Source organism: Bubalus kerabau, chromosome 1, assembly GCF_029407905.1.
Source record: "Bubalus kerabau isolate K-KA32 ecotype Philippines breed swamp buffalo chromosome 1, PCC_UOA_SB_1v2, whole genome shotgun sequence".
Lineage (NCBI taxonomy): Eukaryota > Metazoa > Chordata > Mammalia > Artiodactyla > Bovidae > Bubalus > Bubalus kerabau.
Window position 1 is genome coordinate 278,585,018 of NC_073624.1, and position 23,314 is coordinate 278,608,331.

The 23,314-nt window shown below is 40.1% G+C and overlaps 1 protein-coding gene across 1 annotated transcript in view; it reads left to right on the forward strand.

Annotated features, from left to right (window-relative positions):
* The window catches only part of MAN2A1 (mannosidase alpha class 2A member 1), a 208,106-nt gene that overhangs the window by 151,291 nt on the left and 33,501 nt on the right, over window positions 1–23,314 (forward strand). Inside the window, exons 14-16 of the mRNA XM_055565880.1 lie at window positions 1,150–1,368; window positions 2,086–2,208; window positions 5,273–5,387. Of these exons, the coding sequence (XP_055421855.1) occupies window positions 1,150–1,368; window positions 2,086–2,208; window positions 5,273–5,387 (457 nt within the window). The remainder of the gene's footprint in view (window positions 1–1,149; window positions 1,369–2,085; window positions 2,209–5,272; window positions 5,388–23,314) is intronic.

Below are 23,314 nucleotides of genomic sequence, written 5' to 3' on the forward strand. Positions count from 1 at the left end.
AAAGACTCTGATGCTGGGAGGGATTGGGGGCAGGAGGAGAAGGGGACAACAGAGGATGAGATGGCTGGATGGCATCACTGACTTGATGGATGTGAGTCTGAGTGAACTCCTGGAGTTGGTGATGGACAGGGAGGCCAGGCATGCTGCGATTAATGGGGTCGCAAAGAGTCGGACATGGCTGAGCGACTGAACTGAACTGAACTGAACTGAACTGAAGTATTGAAAAGAAGATAAATACCTCCTTCTAAATAACTGGATACTTTCAACTTTCATTGCAAAGATTACAGTAACATCCCAAGAAAGAAAGACTTTTTAAATAAATAAGATGCTTCTTTTCTAAGATATAATTATGAAAAAAGTGTCTGGGTTCAAGTCCTAGGTGTTTTGGGAAAATGTCTTGAAGTATGCAGTGTTAAATTGAGCCTCCCCATCACCGGAAATGTTGGACTGCTAAAATTCGGAGTAGGACTTAAACTGTATTTCTGAAGACACAGACAAAAGCTAGGGAATCTAAAAGAGAATTAAAAGGCATTGCTGGCTGCTCTTACGAATTTATTATCCTTTAGAAAGAAAAGAAACTATGATACAGGTTTTGATCAGATTTTACAGGAAACCCCTCATCTCGAGATTGGAGCAGAAGCTCCTGAAAGGTTGGATCATGTCCCTTGGTGGGTGCCTCCTCAGTGCCTGTTCAGCGTCTGCTGGACCTCCCAGGCATTGATGTCTGGTATTGACTGAACTAATATGCTTGATGTTTACATTGTTACATTTATTATTTTTCATTTTGCATGTACTGAATTACTATAGTGTGTAAAATGATTCCTAAAATCACTGTCACGGTAAACCCTTCCATCATGGAGAATTTCCCCATCTGAGCATCCATTAAGAGCACTGTAGGGCAGTTGAGGATGGTCACATAATTTCGTATATTGAATAAAAGCCTTAATGTCTTTGATAGTCCTACCCACTTGAATTTACTAGGTTCCCTAGGTAAATAGAAATGTGAATACTCCACCCATAAGTTATAAAAACATGGAATAGTATTATATTCTTTCTTAAACATAGTAGTTGCTTATTTTTACTAGAAATATAGTTTCCTTTCAGTAGATTGCATTTCTCTTTAATAACTTCTCTCCTTTATCTTTAAAGATATCTTTTCTAGCAGAGATGCCACCATTGGGACTGAAAGTGTATAAGATTTTGGAAACATCAAGTTCAAGTCCACATTTAGCCAAATATGACCTATATAATGGTAATATAGCAAATGAAGGAATTTTTAACATGAATAATATAAAAAGTGCTCAAGAAGCTATAACTCTAGAGAACTCCTTTATTAAGCTGCGCTTTGGTCCATCTGGGCTTATGGAGGTATGTTCCAAGTAGTTCTGAAATTTACAGAAGGCATGTCACTTCTGTTATAACATATGTAGATCACGTGTGTAAAGTGGGAGCAGTGGACACGGGTGCTCTGGAGGGAAGGATGGGGAGCTCAGTGCGCCGCCTCCTTGTGGCCGCAGCTCCGCCGCCGCTCACACGTGTGGCCTGCGAGGTGCTGCCCCGCGGCCGGCTGATACTAGTCCACAAGACGCGTTTGCAATTGGCGGCTATTTAGAAATGTTTATGGAAACTTTGAAAGTAATTAGACTGAGTAGATTTATGCCTATTAAATCTAATAAGAAAAAATGAGTTTATGTTTGGCATATCACTTTAATTTTTTTTTAATTAATTCACTTTCATTGTACTTCACCAAAATGCTGCTCCATGCATAATGGAAATAAAAATAAATTCACTCCTTTACTACAGAAAGTTTGAGAAGTACTGGCCTAATGTCTTAATTTGTATATCTCTTTCTTCTTTGGTGAAATGTGTTCTTTTAGTTCTATTGTGGAGGTTTTCAGTCCTGAGGTTTTAAGTATAAAATTTGGAGTGTTCATCCAAGAATTGTGAATATTACAGGCTGAATGTTAATCACTTATAAATCTATCACAAGGTATTTTTTTAAAAATAGACATGCATGTAGCTAGACACAGTAAGTTTATGTCTTAATACTGACTTATACTAAAAAGATTTTTTTTTTATCCTTAGGAAATGCTAAATAAAGGAGATGGTAAAAGTCTTGAAGTGAAAGTACAGTTTTCATGGTATGGAACCACAAGTAAAAAGGATAAAAGTGGTGCCTACCTCTTCTTACCCGACGGGGAGGCCAAGGTAAGAGCTGATGCTCAGAGCCGTGACTAAGCACTTACTGAGAGAGTAGTGAGGAGCATAGTAAATGTATCTCAATATTATGGTCATCTATTAGGAATAAATGAATTAGCTCCGCTCATATATCATTACTGACACTTAGCAATTTCTAGTTGAGTGTTAGGTGAACAGTAATTTCCCAGTGTTGAAATTCAGTAAGGATGCTACAGGGGACAAGCGCTCTGTATGGAAAGAAGCTAGGCTTGATTTGGGATTAGGGTGCTGCTGAGTTGTTACGTACCTGAGTAGCATGGCAGAGATACAGACACAAAATTCCTAGCCATGGGGGAAAGATAGATTGACCACTGAGCCATTTTTCTTCTTAACATTTAGCACTTTAAAAAACAAACAAACAAAGTATTCTCCTACCCTGACTGCACATTTAATGCATAAAACTGAAGAACACAATAATATTTGCTGGCTATTCTGCTGCTGCTGCTAAGTCGCTTCAGTTGTGTCCGACTCTGTGCGACCCCATAGACGGCGGCCCACCAGGCTCCCCCGTCCCTGGGATTTGCCAGGCAAGCGTACTGGAGGGGGTTGCCATTGCCTCCACCGGCCGGCTGTGCTACAAGCCCATGAAAACCTTTGCCAATGTTGTATTTTTACCATATTTTATTCTGTGTGTATCACAGCGACCCACTCCAGTGTTCTTGCCTGGAGAATCCCAGGGACGGGGGAGCCTGGTGGGCCTCCGTCTCTGGGGTCACACAGAGTCGGACACGACTGAAGCAAATTAGCAGTAGCAGCATGTGAATATGTTTTGTTTTTCATTGTGACAATGCTCATAATCTGATATGCTCTTGGAAAACACATTTTAATACACACTTCTGTGATTTAGAACTTTAGCTGTAGGATGAACGAGGTCTGAGAGTCTGATGCGTTACATGGTAACTATAGTTGATAGCACTGTGTTGGATTATTGATATTTGCTAAAAGAGTAGAACTTAGGTGTCCTCACATTAAAAAAGTGTGTGTGTGTATTATATATATATGTGGAAGTAAAGAATTTCCTGTTGTTGCATATGTACATTTTACATTTTCTCCCAATACTTTATTACTGTAAAATTGTGATAAGCTTTCTTGGTACAGTGCTAATTATTTCCTGAGAATAATTTTCTAGAAGAGTCATTTTGTGTGTCTGGAGCCTTTTAAGGCTTTTGACATATAGATACTACTTATCTTCCTTGTCTCTCTAGAAAGATACATATTCATTCCAGCAGTGTGTTTTTGAAAGTAGCTATCTAGCATACTACTCTAAACTCTGAGAATTAGCCATATTAAATACTTAACCTATAATAATAAATGAAAAATATTTTACTGTTATGATTTTTGTGATTATTAGTAAGGTTGAACTTTATAATGCTTTTATTTATCTTTCATATTTCTTTTGTGAGTGTCCTATTTAAGTTCTTGGCCATTTTTATACTGATATGACTTGTGGATCTATAAAGATTTTTTTATATATTATAAAATTAATCCTTTTTCCTATTTATTGAAAAATATGTCCTCAGTGTATCACTGAGTTTGTTATTTTATTTTTATGTTATACTCGTTCTTAATTTTTGTGTAGTCAATTTTGTAATTTTTTCTTTAGAGTTTCTTCCTTTGCTTTTACACTTACACCAACTTTCTCCACTTGAAGATAAATTAAATACTCTGTGTTTTGTTGCCTAGGGTCCTGTCTCCTAAAAAAGTTGCTTTTGCTCTAGAAAAGCCTGCTAACCAAAATCAAATATAGATGTTAAGGGATTGTTTAGGTCATGCTCAGAATTCTAGTTATTTGTTGTTTCTGTTTTTTTTAATCATTGAGGAATTAAAGGTAAGCTAGTAGACATTTCAGGATGAGCAGTGGATCCTAAATATAAGCTACATCAGTGTTTTCTCACTTAACAGCTTTTGTCATTACACAGGCATTTTGTTTTGACTGACTTTAAAGAAAAAAATAACTATGCTATACAATATTATACACAGTTGTAATTACTATTTTATTTTTAAAAATTATTTTATGTTTAAATAACTCTAATATTAGATAGTAGGAAAAATAGAATCATCGTATGTTTACAAAGAAGAAATAAAAGAACACCAGGGAAAGGGACAGCTGGGTGTGCCGGGAAAAGGTGGGGACTCAGACATCCCCCTCCTAGGTCCCACCCTCCTCCACGCTTTCTAGCTGTGTGGTGACTAGGTATAAGAGCTTTGTTAACTGTAAAGCATTATAGTAAATTCAGAATATTTTTCCCTAACCAAAGAGGTAAATATGGAAGAAAATTACACAGTACTGAAGATCTTGTGCTGCAGACTAGCTTTGTATGCTGCTGTTGAGCCTTCTAAGATGTGTAATACTTAAAATTCTTCATATGTGCTTTAGATTTCATTTCTTTACCGTATAAGTTATAAGTTTTATTCCCATAGTTTCTTGATTCTAGATTCTAAATAATGAAAAGTAAACCAGTGGTTGCCAATAGTTTTTCCAAGTTTGTAAGTTGGCTTCATATCCGCTTAGTTCTTTGAAGTAACAGGGCAGTGTGCTTTATAGAGCAGTGAGCCTGGCTGGGATTGAGCCGTGTTCTGAAGCCTGCTTCCAGGTTGTTTGAGATGAGTCCCTGTGGTCCTTCCAGCCACATGCTCCAAACCCTGAACATTAGGGGGCCGTGGTTATAATGTTTGCCTGGGAAACAAACGTCACTGCTGTAAAAGTATTGCTCTTTCTCATAGATAACATAGGAACCATATAGAAAAATTTTAGTTAGAAATTTTTATGGCAGGGAGAAATGTTTGTAGATCTTCTAAACCAATCAAGTTGTAACATTTTTATTTTCTATTTTCAGCAGTTTTTGTCTAATGTAAAACCATATATTCAATTTTTATAGCATGTGCATAGTCTGATACCTTATAAGGTTTGGTTTTCACTTAATGTTACCAATATCACATGATATGTATTTGCCAATTTGGAAACTATAATAAACATCCCTTGGAAAAATTAAAAGCCAAAACATTTTTCTTAAAAATGTTATTTCCTCCTCAGCCTTACGTTTACACAACACCACCCTTTGTCAGAGTGCAGCGTGGAAGGTTTTATTCGGACGTGACTTGCTTTTTTGAACATGTTACCCACAGAGTTCGACTGTACAACATACATGGTAAGAAAACAGAGAAATGCAGTTGTGAAACATGTATACTGATTCTTGAATTCTTGCTTTTCTTGTGTCAGTTTTAATAATTTAGCAATTGGTTTTTGAAGATGACATAATCGTCTGTCTAAACTTGACCTCATACTCATCATATGACTTTAAAAATAAATGCTGGTATTTACCCTTCGATAATCAAAAACGGTCAAACACTTAACTCCCTACATATACATGTTTTTTTTTTTCTTCTGTATATCTTCTTGTTCTAGGGGGTTCCTTGGTGGCTCAGAGGGTAAAGTGTCTGCTTGCAGTGCGGGAGACCTGGGTTTGATCTCTGGGTCAGGAAGGTCCCCTGGAGAAGGAAATGGCAACCCACTCCAGTATTCTTGGCTGGAGAATACCATGGAGAGAGAAACCTGGCGGGCTACAGTCCATGGGGTCACAAAGAGTCAGACACGACTGAGCAACTTCACTTTAACTTTTTCTTTCTTATTGCAGTATTTGTCATAAGTTGTGAGCTCTTTTATCAAATCTAAAAACAGTATAGTATTTTTTATTTTAAGAAATAGAAATTATATCAAATGTGGCTTTCAATGAATGGATCACTGACTACCTTTCTCTCTCTCACATACACACAACCTGCCTCAAATATAGAAGTTATTGCCATAGTTAACATTATTAGAATTTAACTTTAGAAGAAAAATATTCTATGCTCATTCTGTTTGCTTACAACTCATTAGCTTGCAGCATATAAAATCAGACAGTTTATTACTTTTAGCACAGTATTGAAGTAGCTTCTTTGTTAATCAAGTGGTAAGAAGTAGGCCTTTGATCTGTTTGGAAACTGAACTGTGACCAGTAGCTCTGGTTTTTCCATATGATTTGAATGGACCTATGGTTCCCAGTCTCAGAATTGTATACTTAGGTTGGTTGATTTTTAATTCACTGTTTTTAGCATGGAGTACCTTTCCAACCACACTTTTAATCCTAATAACCAGACCATTTACTATTGTATCAAATCTTTTAGTACAAGACCTCATAAAAATGCCACTTTACATGTTTTGTTGCTATAAGCTAAGATGAAAAAATTAGAAAAGGAAAATATTCTTTCCCTGAATCTGTAGACAGGTAGACAAAAAGTGTTTCAAAACAAGTAATAAAATATATGGGCAGGCACTGTTTACTTTTTGGGTATTATGGGGAAGCAAAGGCTACTCTGGGCTTCTGTGGTGGCTCAGCAGTAAAGAATCTGCCTGTCAATGCAGGAGATGCAGGATCCATCCCAGAATTGGGAAGATCTTCTGAAGAAAACGGCAACCTCATCCAGTATTCTTGCCTGGGAAATGCCATGGACAGAGGAGCCTGGCAGGCTACAGTCCATGGGGTTGCAAAAGAGTCAGACACGAATTCACAACTAAACAATAACAAAAGCCTACTGTGTTCAGGGAATTTCTTATTTAGCTAAGTTCAGTTTTCAGATTTCAGTGTTTGACTTTGTTTTTAACTTTTTTTTTTAACTTAAAATCTCATCGATGCAAAAATCTAACATCAGCTCAAGTTTATCCCACGCACTGAGACATATAGAGGCAATCTAAGGTCTGGGTATTTATGTTTTAATAATTATTTTTGTTTTGGTAATACTCCAAGTACCCAGTAGAATTTCAGGTATGAACAGACTTCATTATGTGACTTCTTATGTGATATATTTTCAGGGTAACCCATGATTCATATGTTGAATTAAAAAGTAAAAAGTTCTTTTAGATGGCAGGGAGAATCATACTAGACACTAACTTGGTGTCTTTTGCAATTATCTGCAAACACTTTGAAACTACAAGAAAGTCTGTAGTTTTGAAATAATCTTTGAGCGATTTTAAGTCAGAAGCACTGTTTTTGGCCTCGTTTTGTACCCTCACATAGGCCATTGTTTAGCATTTGTGAGAGCCCTAAAATTCCATCTTCAGCTATAGCCACAGGTTTTATCTTACGGATATAAAGTAGCATGATCACAAAGAAGGTGTGCCTGTCTACTTTAAATTTGCTTAAAACGACTGTTTTTTGATGGGAAGGTTCTGTCTGGAATCCAGCACGGTGCAGCCTCGGTCCAGACCTGCTTGGTCAAGTGTGGTTTACTGTTGCTTGTCATCAGTTATTTTGAGAAATAGGCAATGTCTCAGAGTGGGCTTCCGTGCTGGCTCAGTGGTAAATACAGGAGAGGCAGGTGTGATCCCTGGGTTGGGAAGATCCCCTGGAGAAGGAAATGGCAACCCACTGTGGTATTCTTGCCTGGGAAATCCCATGGCCAGAGGAGCCTGGCGGGCTACAGCCCATGGGGTCGCAGAGTCAGACACGACAGAGCAACTAAGCAACAACGTGTCTCAGAGTAAATGCTGAAGCAGCTCGTCAGAAAAGTCTAACTTCATGTTCCAACAGGTGTGTCTGCTTAACTGCTTTTGCTTTTGTTTAATTGCATTTGTTCATCAGTGCAGCTTCTGAGTTTTCTTCTTTTGTCCACAGGATCTGGGTCTCATATCAAAGGGTGGTTTCTCTGAACTCGAGGGCCCTCTTCCAGTTCTGTGGCTGTAGCTTAGCTTGCTGTCTTGCTTCAGCAGCCAGCTTGGAAGTTATTATGCTCTGCCTTGGCCTGTTTGCTTAGCCCAACAGATAGGCACTCCTCAAAACTAAGTAGCTTGTCTTTCTGCCTCTCCTCCCCTCCTGTCCCCCACTGAGCGGTCAGAAAGGCCCAGGGGCTGATGGGCCCTTAGGCAGGAGCAGGGCAAGAGATGTCACCAGCTCCCCACCCGCCTTCCCTGCTCTCCAAGGTGGCAAGGCTGGCTCTGATTAGTCAGTTAAGAAATAGAGGTTGTTTTGAACTGGGCACTTAGAGTATTAGCATAACAAAAATAATAATTAAAAAATAAAAAGAGCTCAGATTGCCCCTAGATGTCTCAGTGGGTGGGATAAATTGAGCTGATGTTAGATTTTTGCAGCTTGAAAGCAGGAAGCTTCAGAAATTTGTGTGAAATGACAGATAAGTTAGATAAAATGTGATTTTAAAGTGATTCCCCAGATGAGCTTTACTGTACTTGCTTGGACTGAACCTGAAACCAGCATATGTAACTATTCAAAGTGACAGATCCATCTTTCTTTTTACTGTTTCAAGCCTAGAGCATTTTTCTCCCAGCAAGACTGTGGAGAAAATGGAGATACTATATCACCTGAAGCACTTTCTTTCAAACTGTACACCCTCCCATGTTTGTATTTGAGACCCTCTCAACGTATCTCTGTCCTGGGGAAAAAAAAAAAAAAAGCCCAGTTGTGGAGCTGGAGCCTTTTCCTGGTGGCCTCTGTCATCTATTTCTATCCATCCTTGTTTCATACGCTGCTGCATGAGGGCACAGCTTGTCTGGATCCTGTCTTCATGGGTTTTAACTGAATCACTCACCCAGGCCTGCGACTGAGATGTGAAATCTTCAGGGTGCTTGCCTCTCTAGGTGTTCCCGATACCTGAAGAGCCCTTGGTTATGTGGCACTCAAGCGTCTGTACTAGGAAACGCTTCTCGACTTCAGCCTCGTGTAGGACTCCTTGTAAGCTAAGCTTCTGAGTAACTGATCAGAATGCATAGACAGACTGACCTGATGTTTGGTGCTATGAATATTTCAGCCAACTTTCATGCTTTTGTAAACTGACTTTGGTTTAAAATTTCTTAAGATAACAGAAATATCTGTTATTGAATTTAACTTATGGATCTGTTTTCTGACATAGACGAATTTCCCCTTTTAAATTGAGAATACAGTTATTTGAATGAGTATTAATGACTAGAGCCTGTTGTTAGTACTAAGTTCAGGATCCAAGAACAAATGGGGGCTGAAGGGAAGGAAACTATTAATATTTTATGATTATATATTGTAACTATTAGTTTACTAAACCATTTAATCATACAAAAGATTGTCTTATCTCTCAACAACAAGAGTAAAGAAACAGAAAATGAGGTAATATTATGGATTGTCTTACTGAATATCTGTTATATTAAACCTTTCAAATTCTGTTTACTTGAAACATTCTTTTAAAAACCTAAGGTAATGCAAATCTGAAAAAAATATATTTAAATTCCTCAAAATCTTTTTTTGTTACTCTTTGATTCTTCTCTCCCTAAAGTAACTTTTGCCCAAATTAAGCTTTATCAGAAAACAAAGTCAAGGACAAAAGTCAAGCAACACTTCCCAAATTACATAAACTATGTGGTCATTATTGATTTTGACACAAACTGATTTGGGAGGCCTGGGTTCAGCCTGGCTTCTGGTTTGTTCTTGATTTGATATTTAACTTCAGTTTCTCTATTTGTGTTCGCTTCAGATTCTGAAAATAATAAGCAGTACAGTTTAAAGTCTCTCCTTAACATCATTTAAGCTATTGAAAACACTGTGGTTTTATTTTCATTATTGTTCAGACATCATATTCAAAAAGGTTCCTAGAAATATTGAACTAAAAGAAATCTTGTGCTCATGAGCTTTAAAAACTCCAAAAGATCAGAGAAATTTCAGAGATTTCTAATGAGACATTATGCTTTGCCTCATAAAAGGTTAAATAAGAAACCCTTTTCATGGTGACCATAATTTAATGAAATGCCCTTTAAGAGCATTTCATAGTTTCTAAAATATTCTTTTGTTTGTAGAAAATAGCATTTTTCTGGAGGAACAGGTGAAAGAGGTATGGATTCATTTTTTATTGTAGTGTAATCATCTTTCATTAAACTGAAACTTTAAGTGTTACCAAATATGCTACTTTAGCTTTTATCATTAAGCTTGGATTAGAAGATAGAATATGATACAAGCCAAAAACCCCCTTGTGTTATAGTAATTTGATACTTTACCGGCACCAAAAAATGCCTGTCTTGCAGCGATGATCAGTGAGCAACACTCGCTGGTGTAGCTTCGCTTGTCTTCGGAGCTGTAATTAATTATAGACTTTGGAGGCCTCGTTTTCTGACATCAGCCGCTGCGTTGAAGACTTAGGTTGCGGTTGGTTGCCAGAGTGTCCTGCACGTAGTCACTGGCACTCGGCTGGGGTCTCAGATCTGTTACAATATACACCCGCGAGGCCTTTCCCTCCCTCAGAACTGCGTTCTTCTAGGCAGCTATTTGTGAGTGAGTGAGTATGTCAGTGTAAACCATGTTTAAACCCTTAGGAGAAATATCTAAAATGCAATACGTTTACCTGTTTTCCACCAATCATGTTATAAAAGTGTAGCATGTAATGGATTTTGGCAAAGAAAGTACAGAGTAGCCTGGGGGTAAAATGTAATGAACTGCCATCAAAAAGTATGGAAGAAAAGACTTTCCTTTGGCTGAAATGACTGATAATTTTATTCCATGGGCATATTCGGTAATCAGAGAGAGCTTGCTTAGTTTTCCTTCTGTTTTGAATATATAATCTAAATGGATTCATAACATGACCCTTAACTTTCAGAGAATCGAAATAAACTTTATCCAGTTCAACATGTTAAGAGAGTTCACACTGGGAATTAGAGATCTGAACCTTTAGTTTTGCCTCTAAGCAAACTAGAATGACTTTGGTTTGCTCTGTAAGTTCTTAAGAGAGAAAGACTGGATGGTCAATTAGGCATCACCATCAAGGTGTCTTCACAAGACTTACTTTCACATGGAGCTTCTCTGGCGCTTGGCTTCTTGCTTCTGAATTCATTTTCTAAGGATGTTTGAATCTGGGGCCTCATCCCTGGAGTCCTTTCACTCACAAACAAGGTCTCAGAGCTTCGCTGAAATTGTTTTTATTTCCATAAAAAGATTCATGAGGATATTAAAATGGTTTGCAATCAATCTCTCATTTTTCCCAGGACTGCATTCCATATTTAGCTTGATTTAAGAGTAAAAAGCATTAAGTAACTTATGACTAGGCAGACTTAGGTAATTAAAACATTTTTGGAATATCATAATATGCAATTGACTGCTAAGGATTTTTTTTTCTGTTAATTGGAACTTAAAAAAAAAAAAATGAAATAAGTGGGTATGTGTTGAATCTGATTATTCCCTACAGGCATGAAAGGGAAGGTTATTTTAAGGGACTATGCATACTTTCTGGTTGCACAGATTCGGAGCTCACAGGTCATCTTGGGGGCTGTTTGGCGGCAGCTGCTGCTCTGAAGGCAGGGCTTCCTAACGGGAACCGCATCACCCTCCACCAGTGTGCGCCGAGCTCAACGGAGACGGCGGGGCCGGGGCGGGACGCGAGCTCAACGGAGACGGCGGGGCCGGGGCGGGACGCGCAGGGGCGCGTGACGGTCAAGAGCCCAGGCCGCAGGCACAGCCCGGGCCCTCCAGTCCAGCCCTCACACCTGCTTCATTTGACCTTGTGCCGGTTCTGGCCTGCACGGTCTCGGTTTCATTATCCTGCAAACGGTGACAGTAATAGTCTTGCCCAGAGCGTTGGAGATAAACTGAGCTGATGCACACAAAGCCCGGCACGTGCTGAGCGGTGTATCTCCTTCACAGGTGCAGGCCCAGTTACACAGTAAGTCATTGGAGGTTTGGGGAAGTTGGGGAAGATTTGATTTTAAAAAGTGAGCTTTTGAGAGGCTTGGTCTTGGAGAAATGTCATTTGAATGGACAGGAAGGAGGAAAAGTAGATCACAAAGTGTAAAGTGGATTTGTTGAGATCAAATTCCCTTGTTCTTATAAGAATTTGAAGAATCTGTGTCCTTTACATTTTTGTAAGTTGACATCTAGTTTTTCTTTATACATTTAAATTTTTGCAAAGGATGTTATATTTGGCACATTGTAAATATTGCCATTTTAAAAGAAGCATAACCAGTGCATAGCAGTTTGATACTAAATCATGCATTTTTGAAAAGCCTGAACAAGCCCTCCTTAACAGTTAATTTCATATCATTATTTTCTCCTTGAATTCGTGTTTCCATTCTACTTCCCCCACCAAATTTTACCTCAATATAATACTTTATACTTAAGAGTCTTATTATTGGTCAACTTTTCATTATTCTTCTGAAAGATATATACACACACACACACATATAAGTTTTAAGATTCTATCATCCTAAAACTCAAAAGTATTAAATTTCTTCTAGATTGAGTTATAAAATTATTACTAATAGTATGTAATTGATCAAAACATATAATTAATAATATATTACCATTTTGATAATTTATAAACTTGAATAGAAATATATATATTTTTAATGATAGCATGTTAATATTTATTTTTTTATTTTTTTTAATTTAAATTTATTTATTTTAATTGGAGGTGATTACTTTACAATATTGTATTGGTTTTGCCATACATCAACATGAATCCACCACGGGTGTACATGTGTTCCCAATCCTGAACCCCCCTCACAGCTCCCTCCCTGTACCATCCCTCTGGGTCATCCCAGTGCACCAGCCCCAGGCATCCTGTATCCTGCATCAAACCTGGACTGGCGATTTATTTCTTACATGATATTACACATGTTTCAATGGCATTCTCCCAAATCATCCCACCCTCTCCCTCTCCCACAGAGTCCAAAAGACTGTTCTATACATCTGTGTCTCTTTTGCTGTCTCCCATACAGGGTTATCATTGCCAACTTTCTAAATTCCATATATATGCGTTAGTATACTATATTGGTGTTTTTCTTTCTGGCTTACTTCACTCTGTATAATTGGCTCCAGTTTCATCCACCTCATTAGAACTGATTCAAATATATTCTTTTTAATGGCTGAGTAATATTCCATTGTGTATATGTACCACAGCTTTCTTATCCATTCATCTGCTGATGGACATCTAGGTTGCTTCCATGTCCTGGCTATTATAAACAGTGCTGCGATGAACATTGGGGTACACGTGTCTCTTTCCCTTCTGGTTTCCTCAGTGTGTATGCCCAGCAGTGGGGTTGCTGGATCATAAGGCAGTTCTATTTCCAGTTTTTTAAGGAATCTCCACACTGTTCTCCATAGTGGCTGTACTAGTTTGCATTCCCACCAACAGTGTAAGAGGGTTCCCTTTTCTCCACACCCTCTCCAGCATTTATTGCTTGTAGACTTTTGGATCGCAGCCATTCTGACTGGCGTGAAATGGTACCTCATTGTGGTTTTGATTTGCATTTCTCTGATAATGAGTGATGTTGAGCATCTTTTCATGTGTTAGCCATCTTATTGAGATGAATTGTACCTTTTGTATCCTAAATGTTTATGCCTTCATTGGTGAATGTTACTTATTGCTAGAGTGAGATAAGTTTCAGCTTTTATTTTATTCTTATTTTTTGTTCTTATAAATTTAAGGCAAAGGAATGTTGAAAACATAAATAAGTAGGTGGGAATAGAAGGAGTTTAGTTATGGGCATGTTATCTAATTCCTTGAATTCCTTCTGAGTTATGTTCCATAAATCACAGTGATCTATTGCCAAACAGTAATCAATTATTTTTAATGATCTACTGTCTGACAATGTTATTAGGTAACCTTCAATTTTGTTGAAAACCAGCAATTGGAAACCGTGTGTTTTGCAAAAATCTTTGTTCCTAGTCATTAAAGTTCAGTCAGACACCAGTACTTTAATTGTTCAGCTCCACAGGAGTTAGGGTGGGTAAGAGGAATGCGGCTGCCTTTGTTTTTTTGTGTGTGTATTTGTTTTTTTTCTTTGGTGGGTGGGGAAAGTTAGGAGAAGGAATTGTCAAAGTGTGGTTAAAGAGGAAGAATCACGTGCCTGCATGGCAGGTTTGTCTCAGTGAAATCTGATTTTCCTCTCTAAAGGTAGCTTGGAAAAGAGCATGTTTGTGAGGATGGGAGGCAGGCCACTCCAGAGTGACTGTCGGTGTGGAGGCAGACAGACCATGAGATTCCTCCAGCATTCCTCCCTGCCTGCACTAGACCAGCCCAGGCCTGTAATGCAGGTCACGAGCTGTTTATGCACCTTCTGGGAGGAAGCCAGGGTTAGTGAGACCGATTCTGTTTGGGATTTGAAAGAATGTTAGTGATGTAGGTGTTATGTTCCTCCAAAATGAGGCTTCCAAGAAAGCGTGTTGTTTTTTAAAATCAGTGTTTATTAGAGGGAAAAAAATAAAAATAAAAAGGACAGCTTCCTAGTTTTGTTGTCTGTGTTTCAGTTATTAGGGCTTTTTCACCCATAGCATACTTAATTGGTATAATCTTTAACCAGAATTTGCAATCTGTGTGATCAAAATGTTGTACCTTTCCTAGTACGCATTTACTTTTTGCATCATTTTGAGAGTTTGTGAAATGAAAAGCATAAAATGTGTTGACTAGTGCCGAGCTCATGACAAGTTAGTCAGTAAGTAGGGGTAGTTATTTATCTACTGCTTTATGAATGAAACACAGTGATGCATTGTCACTTTCTTAAGTTTGAGTCTTGGAGTGAAATTTACTAAACTTTGTATTCATGAAAGCAGATGTTAAAATTTTCACTTGTGGAGAAATAATCAGTGTGAACATTTACAGACCTGGAAATCACCAAGTACCTTAGAGGATAAGTTAGATCTTGTAATGGATGATAAGTTGAGTTAGTCAACATGAAGAAAAAGGTCATCTGGTTGTGGGAATTACTACCATTTCTATTCTTGGTACATTCAGATAGGAGTACATTTTTTTTAAATATAGTAATGATAATATTTGCTTTAAAGAAACATCATCTCCATGCTGACCTACTAAATTTATCATCATTGTGAGAACTGTCATTTAAATGTATGTGCCTACCTAAGCAGTATGTATTAATTATTAGTAATAACCATGTGTCAGTTCCCAGTTAAGTTGGATACATATATTTAGAAAAACAGTGTCACAAAGTAAACACACACCAGGAACATTATTTTTCAATTTCTGATCACTTAAATATGAAACAAAATATTCCCCAGATTGAAGGGGAGCTGTTCAAAATGAGAAGCCCTAGTTTTCCACGGCAGCTCTCCCTGTCCTGCTTCTGTTCTGATGTGAGGGCCCAGGCCTCTCTGCTGCGGCACAGATTTGAGAGAAGGGCCGAGGACTGCAGATTGATCACAAAGTTCCATTTTTGTCTCAAAGCCAACATTTTAAGGACAGTCACTAAAGACCTTGCTTTAAGTCTTGGATGGGTGTCTTTTAGGATGTATTCTGCATGATATCCTGTCTGTGTCACATTTCAGTTAAACTTCTGTTTGGTGGTTGGGCACCTCTCTTGGGGCTCCCATCATCACCTTTTGTTTTTCCAGGTGGGGGTGGGCCAGTTGCTGTTTTTCCATCTGATCTGATGACTTGTCCTCAGCACATATTGAGTGCCACTAAATAAGGTACTGAATCCTTGCTGGACCGGGAGCGAGGCTGTCTTTTGCTCTTTCTCCCACGCTGCTGCCTCTCGTTCCTGTAACGGTTTCACTGTCATGAGCGAGCTGTGTGACTATCAGGCATGTTCCTTGGAAGAGTGTATTGTGCATATCAGAATTGCTAGAGTCAGATGACCTAGACAGGTGGAGAGGGCTGAACTCGGCCATTCTGGGTGGATTTAGAATAATCTGATGAAGAGAGTGTATGTGCTGAGGAGGTATGCCTGGGATTCTCAAAGGTTGCTGTCAGAGCCACAGCTCCGGGCTTTCTGTCTGCACCACCCAGCCATGAGCCCTTCCAGGCTGCTTGCCCCACCTCTTCTTAAGGCCCAGGGGACACATTGGAAGTGCCATCCAGTCTTTCTCCCCATACACAAAGGACTGCTCTTCTTGATTTCCTTCAAACCAGTGCTGAGCAACAGAGTCCACAGGGTGCTGCTTTCTGACCCTTAGCTCTTGCCTACTTAGTTTCATTTTTTCCCAGCCTCAGAAAATGTTCTTTAAAAAAAAAAATGCTTAAAATTACCTTTATGTATAAAATGCAAATACATAGTATTTATGTCTGTATGTGCACACATATTCTTTTGACAAAATTTCACATGCTATAAAAAAGCTGGCTTAAAACTCAACATTCAGAAAACTAAGATCATGGCATCCGGTCCCATCGCTTCTTGGCAAATAGATAGGGAAACAATGGAAACAGTGACAGACTTTACTTTCTTGGGCTCCAAAATCACTGCTGATGGTGACTGCATCCATGAAAGTAATAGATGCTTACTCGTTGGAAGAAAAGCTAAGACCAACCAGGACACCTGATTAAAAGGCACAGACTTGACTTTGCCAACAAAGGTCCATCTAGTCAAAGCTATGGTTTTTCCTGTGGTCATGTATGGATGTGAGAGTTGGACTATAAAGAAAGCTGAGCACCGAAGAATTGATGCTTTTGAACTGTGGTGTTGGAGAAGACTCTTGAGAGTCCCTTGGACTGCAAGGAGATCCAAGCAGTCCATCCTAAAGGAAATCAGTCCTGAATACTCATTGGAAGGACTGATGCTAAAGCTGAAACTCCAATACTTTGGCCCCCTGATGGGAAGAGCTGACTCATTGGAAAAGACCCTGATGCTGGGAGGGATTGGGGGCAGGAGGAGAAGGAGGCAACAGAGGATGAGATGGCTGGATGGCATCACCCACTCAGTGGACATGACTTTGAGTAAACTCCAGGAGTTGGTGATGGACAGGGAGGCCTGGCGTGCTGCAGTCCATGGGGTCTCAAAGAGTTGGACGTGACTGAGCAACAACAACAGCATAGATATAGCATAAAATCTCTCTGAAAAATATTCCTGTCCTCTGTCCACTACTTAAGACAGCTAATACAGATATGTGGGCCCTTTCTTTCTCTCTCTTACACACACACACACTCAAAGAAATCTGTAATGTTATATCTGTGTCTGTTTTGAGCCTAAAGTGTATCAGACTGTACGGATGCTCTGTTTGCTTTCTCTATCAGCCCCTTCTCTGCCGGGACAGAGAGCTGCCTCATGCTTTTCATTTGCTGCAGAGCGTCCCGTAGCGTGGATGTGCCGCCTGGTCTTGTTGTCCGTTGGCCATTGGCGGCCATCTCGTGCGTTTCCCCAGATTTCTCCTCTTGGCACCGGTGCACTGTGCGTATACTTGTGCTCATGATCGCTGTCCATTCGAGGTAGATAGCAGGTAATTAGGGTGTGCGACTTTAATATTTAATGTATATTACTTTATTGGCTTCTCAAGTGTCTGTGACACTTCAGAAGAGATTCTGAGATTGTTCTAATGAAATTTTAGGTTTTGGCAAGCCTTGTCCCTTAATTTCATTTAATTCAGTAGCTCTTGTAGTATATCAGATCGCAGATCAGTGCCTTCTCTCCTTGTTTAAAAATAATCCGGAGCTCTCTTCTCTGCTTAGAGTTCCTACAAAATATTTCTCAATCCTTGGTCTGAAGGTAATTTCAACATTTTCTAGTAGTTGGTCTGCCATTGAGACATGATGGCTGAGAGGTTTAGTCCTGATTCTGCCAGACCTTGTGATCTGGGGCAGATAACTTCCTCCTAGGCTTGGGGTCAGAATTGATGGGTTATTAGATGTACGCAGTACGGTCCATACTAAGCACTTGGTACCTACTGATTGTGTTTCTCCCACACAGCTGCCTCTCTTCACTCAACTCTTCAGTACCTCTTATGTGCTGGGAGCATAAAGATAAATAAGACATGGTCCCTTTACACAAGGAGCTGAGATTGTAACAGGAGTGTGTTTGCTCAAAACGAAAGGATTTCCTCCTCATCTTTCCATGTGAGCCTTATCTATAGCCCGTCTGCTTTCTCCCCTGCCAGCCAACTGCTGCATGGTAAGGGACAGCCTCTCACATTTTCATTCTTTCTGGCTAACAGTCATTCAGCCCTGAGCGTGTGCCCAAAACGTGGCTAAAAACTGAAGTGTGAAGGTGTGTGTAAGACAGTCTGTGTCTGTGAGATGCTCACAGGCTGCAGGGAGGAGAAATGGAAGAGCACCAGGGTTCTGAAAGACTCCTTTGGCTTCTCTGCTACAGCTTTCCACCTGTGAACTGGCTGAATTTTACTTTGCATTGCGTGTATTAATAAGGATAAAGAATCTCCATCCTGTCTTCTGCAAGAGCACAGAATATGAGGAGCTATTAATAGCTAAAGGGCGCTTAGTTCTCTGTTGAAACCTGGAATGTCCTCACACCAACTCTCAGTTCCCTGTGGATTACTTTTGCAAAGTCAGAGGCATTTTCTTTCCCAGGATTGAGCTAAAACTAGAGGGCCTTTAAAACCCCTGGCCATCTAGAGCCGTTGCTCAGGTAGAGCCATTTTAGTAAAAGTATCTTTTGCTGCCACATCCTGCAAAGAGGCAGCAGGTCACTGAGACCAATGGGCTTGTACCCCCGCTTCCTGGGGACTTTTCCCCTCAGTCCAGTGAGCTTTGTTGGGACAGGCGCATCTTCAGACTCTTGACACAGAGTAGGACATGTTCAGTCGCTCAGTTGTGTCCAACTCTTTGTGACCCCATGGACTGCAGCACACCAGGCCTCCCTGTCCTTCACTGTCTCCTGGAGTCTCCTCAAGCTCGTGTCCAGTGAGTCGATGATGCCATCTGACCATCTCATCCTCGGTCGTGCCCTTCTCCTGCCCTCCATCTTTCGAAGGAATAGGTCTTTTCCAATGAGCTGGCTCTTCCTGTCAGGTGGCCAGAGTATTATAGCTTCAGTGTCAGTGCTACCAATGAATATTCAAGGTTAATTTCCATTACGATGGACTGGTTTCATCTCCTTGCTTTCCAGGGGACTCTCAAGAGTTTTCTCCAACACCACAGTTAGAAAGCATCAATTCTTCAGCTTTCAGTCTTCCTTATAGTCCAACTCTCACATCCATACATGACCACTGGAAAAACCATAGCTTTGACTAGATGGACCTTTGTAGGCAAAGTGATGTCTCTGCTTCTTAATATGCTGTCTAGACTGCAAGGAGATCCAACCAGTCCATCCTAAAGGAAAGCAGTCCTGGGTGTTCATTGGAGGGACTGATGCTGACGCTGAAACTCCAATACTTTGGCCACCTGATGCGAAGAGCTGACTGATTTGAAAAGACCCTGATGCTGGGAAAGATTGAGGGCAAGAGGAGAAGGGGACGACAGAGGATGAGATGGTTGGATGGCCTCACCGACTCAATGGACATGAGTTTGGGTAAACTCTGGGAGTTGGTGATGGACAGGGAGGCCTGGCGTGCTGCAGTTCATGGGGTAGTAAAGAGCTGGACATGACTGAGCAACTGAAATGAACTGAACTGAACTAGGTTTTTCATAGCTTTTCTTCCAAAAAGCAAGCATCTTTTAATTTTATGGCTGCAGTCACCATTTTCAGTGATTTTGGAGCCCAAGAAATAAAGTCTATCACTGTTTCCACTGTTTCCCCATCTATTTCCCATGAAGTGATAGGACCAGATGCCATGATCTTAGTTTTCTGAATGTTGAGCTTTAAGCCAACTTTTTCACTCTCCTCTTTCACTTTCATCAAGAGGCTTTTTAGTTCCTCTTCACTTTCTGCCATAAGGGTGGTGTCATCTGTATATCTGAGGTTATTGATATTTCTCCCAGCAATCTTGATTCCAGCTTGTGCTTCATCCAGCCCAGCATTTCTCATGATGTACTCTGCGTGTAAGTTAAACAAGCAGGGTGACAATATACAGCCTTGACGTACTCCTTTTCCTATTTGGAACCAGTCTGTTGTTCCATATCCACTTCTAACTGTTGCTTCCTGACCTGCATATAGGTTTCTCAAGAGGCAGGTCGGGTGGTCTGGTATTCCCATCTCTTTCAGAATTTTCCACAGTTTATTGTGATCTGGATAGTCAACGGCTTTGGCATAGTCAATAAAGCAGAAATAGATGTTTTTCTGGAACTCTCTTGCTTTTTCGATGATCCAACAGATAACTGGCAATTTGATCTCCAGTTCCTCTCCCTTTTCTAAATCCGGCTTGAACATCTGGAAGTTCTCAGTTCACATACTGTTGAAGCCTAGCTTGAAGGATTTTGAACATTACCTTGCTAGCATATGAAATAAGCACAATTATGCAGTAGTTTGAGCATTCTTTGGCATTGCCTTTCTTTGGGATTGGAATGAAAACTGGCCTTTTCCAGTCCTGTGGCCACTGCTGAGTTTTCCAAATTTGTTTGCCTATTGAGTGCAGCACTTTAACAGCATCATCTTTTAGGATTTGAAATAACTCAGCTGGAATTCCATCACTTCGAGTAGCTTTGTTTGTAGTAATTCTTCCTAAGGCCCACTTGACTTCACACCACAGGATGTCTGGCTCTAGGTGAGTGATCACACCATCATGATTATCTGGGTCATTAAGGCCTTTTGTTTTGTACAGTTCTTCTGTGTATTCTTGCCAGTCTTCTTAATCTCTTCTGCTTCAGATAGGTCCTCATCGTTTCTGTCCTTTATTGTGCCCATCTTGGCATGAAATGTTCCCTTGGTATCTCTAATTTTCTTGAGGATATTTCTAGTCTTTCCTGTTCTGTTGTTTTCCTCTATTTCTTTGCGTTGATCACTGAGGAAGGCTTTTTTATCTCTCCTTGCTGTTCTTTGGAACTCTGCATTCAGATGGGTATATTTTTCCTTTTCTCCTTTTCCTTTCACTTCTCAGCTATTTGTAACACCTCCTCAGACAACTGTTCTGCCTTGTTGCATTTCTTTTTCTTGGGAGTGGTTTTGGTCACCACCTCCTGTACACTGTTACAAAGCTTCGTCCATAGTTCTTCAGGTACTGTCTATCAGATCTAATCCCTTGAGTCTATTTGTTGCTTCTACTCTATTATCATAAGGGGTTTGATTTAGGTCATAACTGAATGATCTACTGGTGTTCCATACTTTCTTCTACTTAAGTCTGAATTTGGCAATAAGGAGCTGATGATCTGAGCCACAGTCAGCTCCTGGTCTTGTTTTGCTGACTGTATAGAGCTTCTCCATCTTGGCTGCAAGGAGCATAATCAATCTGATTTCAGTATTGACCATCTGGTGGTGTCCATGTGTATAGTCATCTCTAGTGTTTTGTTGGAAGAAGATGCTTGCTATGACCAGAGCGTTCTCTTGCCTAAACTCTATTAGCCTTTGCCCTGCTTCATTTTTTACTCCAAGGTCAAATTTGCCCGTTACTCCCAGTTTCTCTGACTTCGTACTTTTGCTTTTCAGTCCTCTATGATGAAAAGAACATCTTTTTTTGGTGCTATTTCTAAGGGTCTTACTGGTTTTCATAGAACGGTTTAACTTCTGCTTCTTCGACATTAGTGGTTGGGCCATAGACTTGGATTACTGTGATGTTGAATGGTCTTCCTTGGAAAAGAACTGAGATGATTCTGTCGTTTTTGAGATTGCACCGAAGTATTGCATTTTGGAGTCTTTTGTTGAGTATGAGGGCCACTCCATTTCTTCTAAGGGATTCTTGCCCGCAGTGGTAGATGTAATGGTCATCTGAATTAGATTCACCCATTCCCATCCATTTTAGTCCTCTTTCCCCTCCAAACATTTTCTTCTTTGAAAAATAATAATTTTTCTTTGAGAACTCAGGGATACCTTCTTGCTTTTGTTACCATTACAGGTCTCATTTATTTGGTTTGTTCATAATAAGTATATTAAGTTTGACTTTATTTTAAAACTCTGTCCTGGCACAGAATTTAAATTAATGTCTTATTGAGGTGCAAATGGGCGTGAAGGCTCCTTTTAAAGGAGCTTTAAGCATTTGTTGCCCCAGTAGGATCGGAGCATAATAGTATTGACCTTGAGAAAGATGATTTTCTCAATAGAAATAATTTATCATTGCTCGAGGTAGTGAGAAATTATTAATTTTTTTCTCAGAGCATTTTTTTTTTTGGTCAGTTTTCCGGAGATACATGACTCCCTCCTTTATGAAGACTACTTCATTTTATGTATTTTGTTGGCCCCTGAGATAATGTTCCATCTAGAGAGGAAAAAACAGAAAGCAGCACTGAAAACCCTACAAATGCTTGCAGTAACGCAGAGTCACTTGCTGTCTGCCGTTTTTCCTAACGCCCATTAACTCTAGCATCCCTAGTGCTGCATTTTGGGTTTGGGGCTTCTTTGGTTCATTTGTGAATACTTGTCTATTAAATTTTTTATATAATTCATTTGGTTGTAGAAAAATAATCTGGTTACTGTAAGTATACTGGAGGGAAAGTTCACTTTACAAGTAACGCATTTCCTAGTTCAGAGAAGTTCCTGTTGCTCCGTTACCAGTGTGTGTGTGTGCTTGCCCCCTGCCCCAGCTCCTGGTGGTGGCGAAGTTTCCGTCAACTGTGTTGGTAGGTTTATCTGGTAATCCGCAGAAGAAAATGTATGCAGGTATATGTGTGCATCTAAGTAGTAGAGGCTAGTGGTTCACACTGTGGCTGTGTGTGTGCTAGGTCACTTGAGTCACGTCTGTCTCTCTGCAACCCCATGGACTGTAGCCCGCCAGGCTCCTCTGTCCATGGGATTTCCCAGGCAGGAATACTGGAGTGAGCGGCCATTTCCTCCTCCAGGGGATCTTCCCGACCTAGGGATTGAGCCTGTACCCCTTATGTCTCCTGCGATGGCAGGTGGGTTCTTTACCACTAGCGCCGCTTGGGGAGCCTATAAAGCAGGGGGGAAATGGTATTTCCTTCCTCCACCCATGAAGATATGCTCGTCATGGTGAGACAGCGAGGCTGGCTCTGGTGAGGTTGGTCAATCAGAAGAGCACCGTCTACCGGAAGAGAACCTCTGTGAGCATCTGAACACTACATTAATGGAGGCTGTGGCCCGTTCAGTATTGTTACCATGTTATTATTTATGGTGTGCGATTTCCAGTGTATTTTTCACATAAACCTATAATGCTTAAGCCAGCTGCATTTATGTGTTTTCCACAAATCCTGCATATTCAAACTTCCTTTCTGCTTGCTGTCACCTTCTATAAGCTCTGGGGTTTCTTCTTAGCTCCTGGAAAAAAGTCTTCCTCACTTTATTTCTCCCCTCCCTGTGTGATGCTAAAGCTGAAACTTCAGTACTTTGGCCACCTCATGCGAAGAGTTG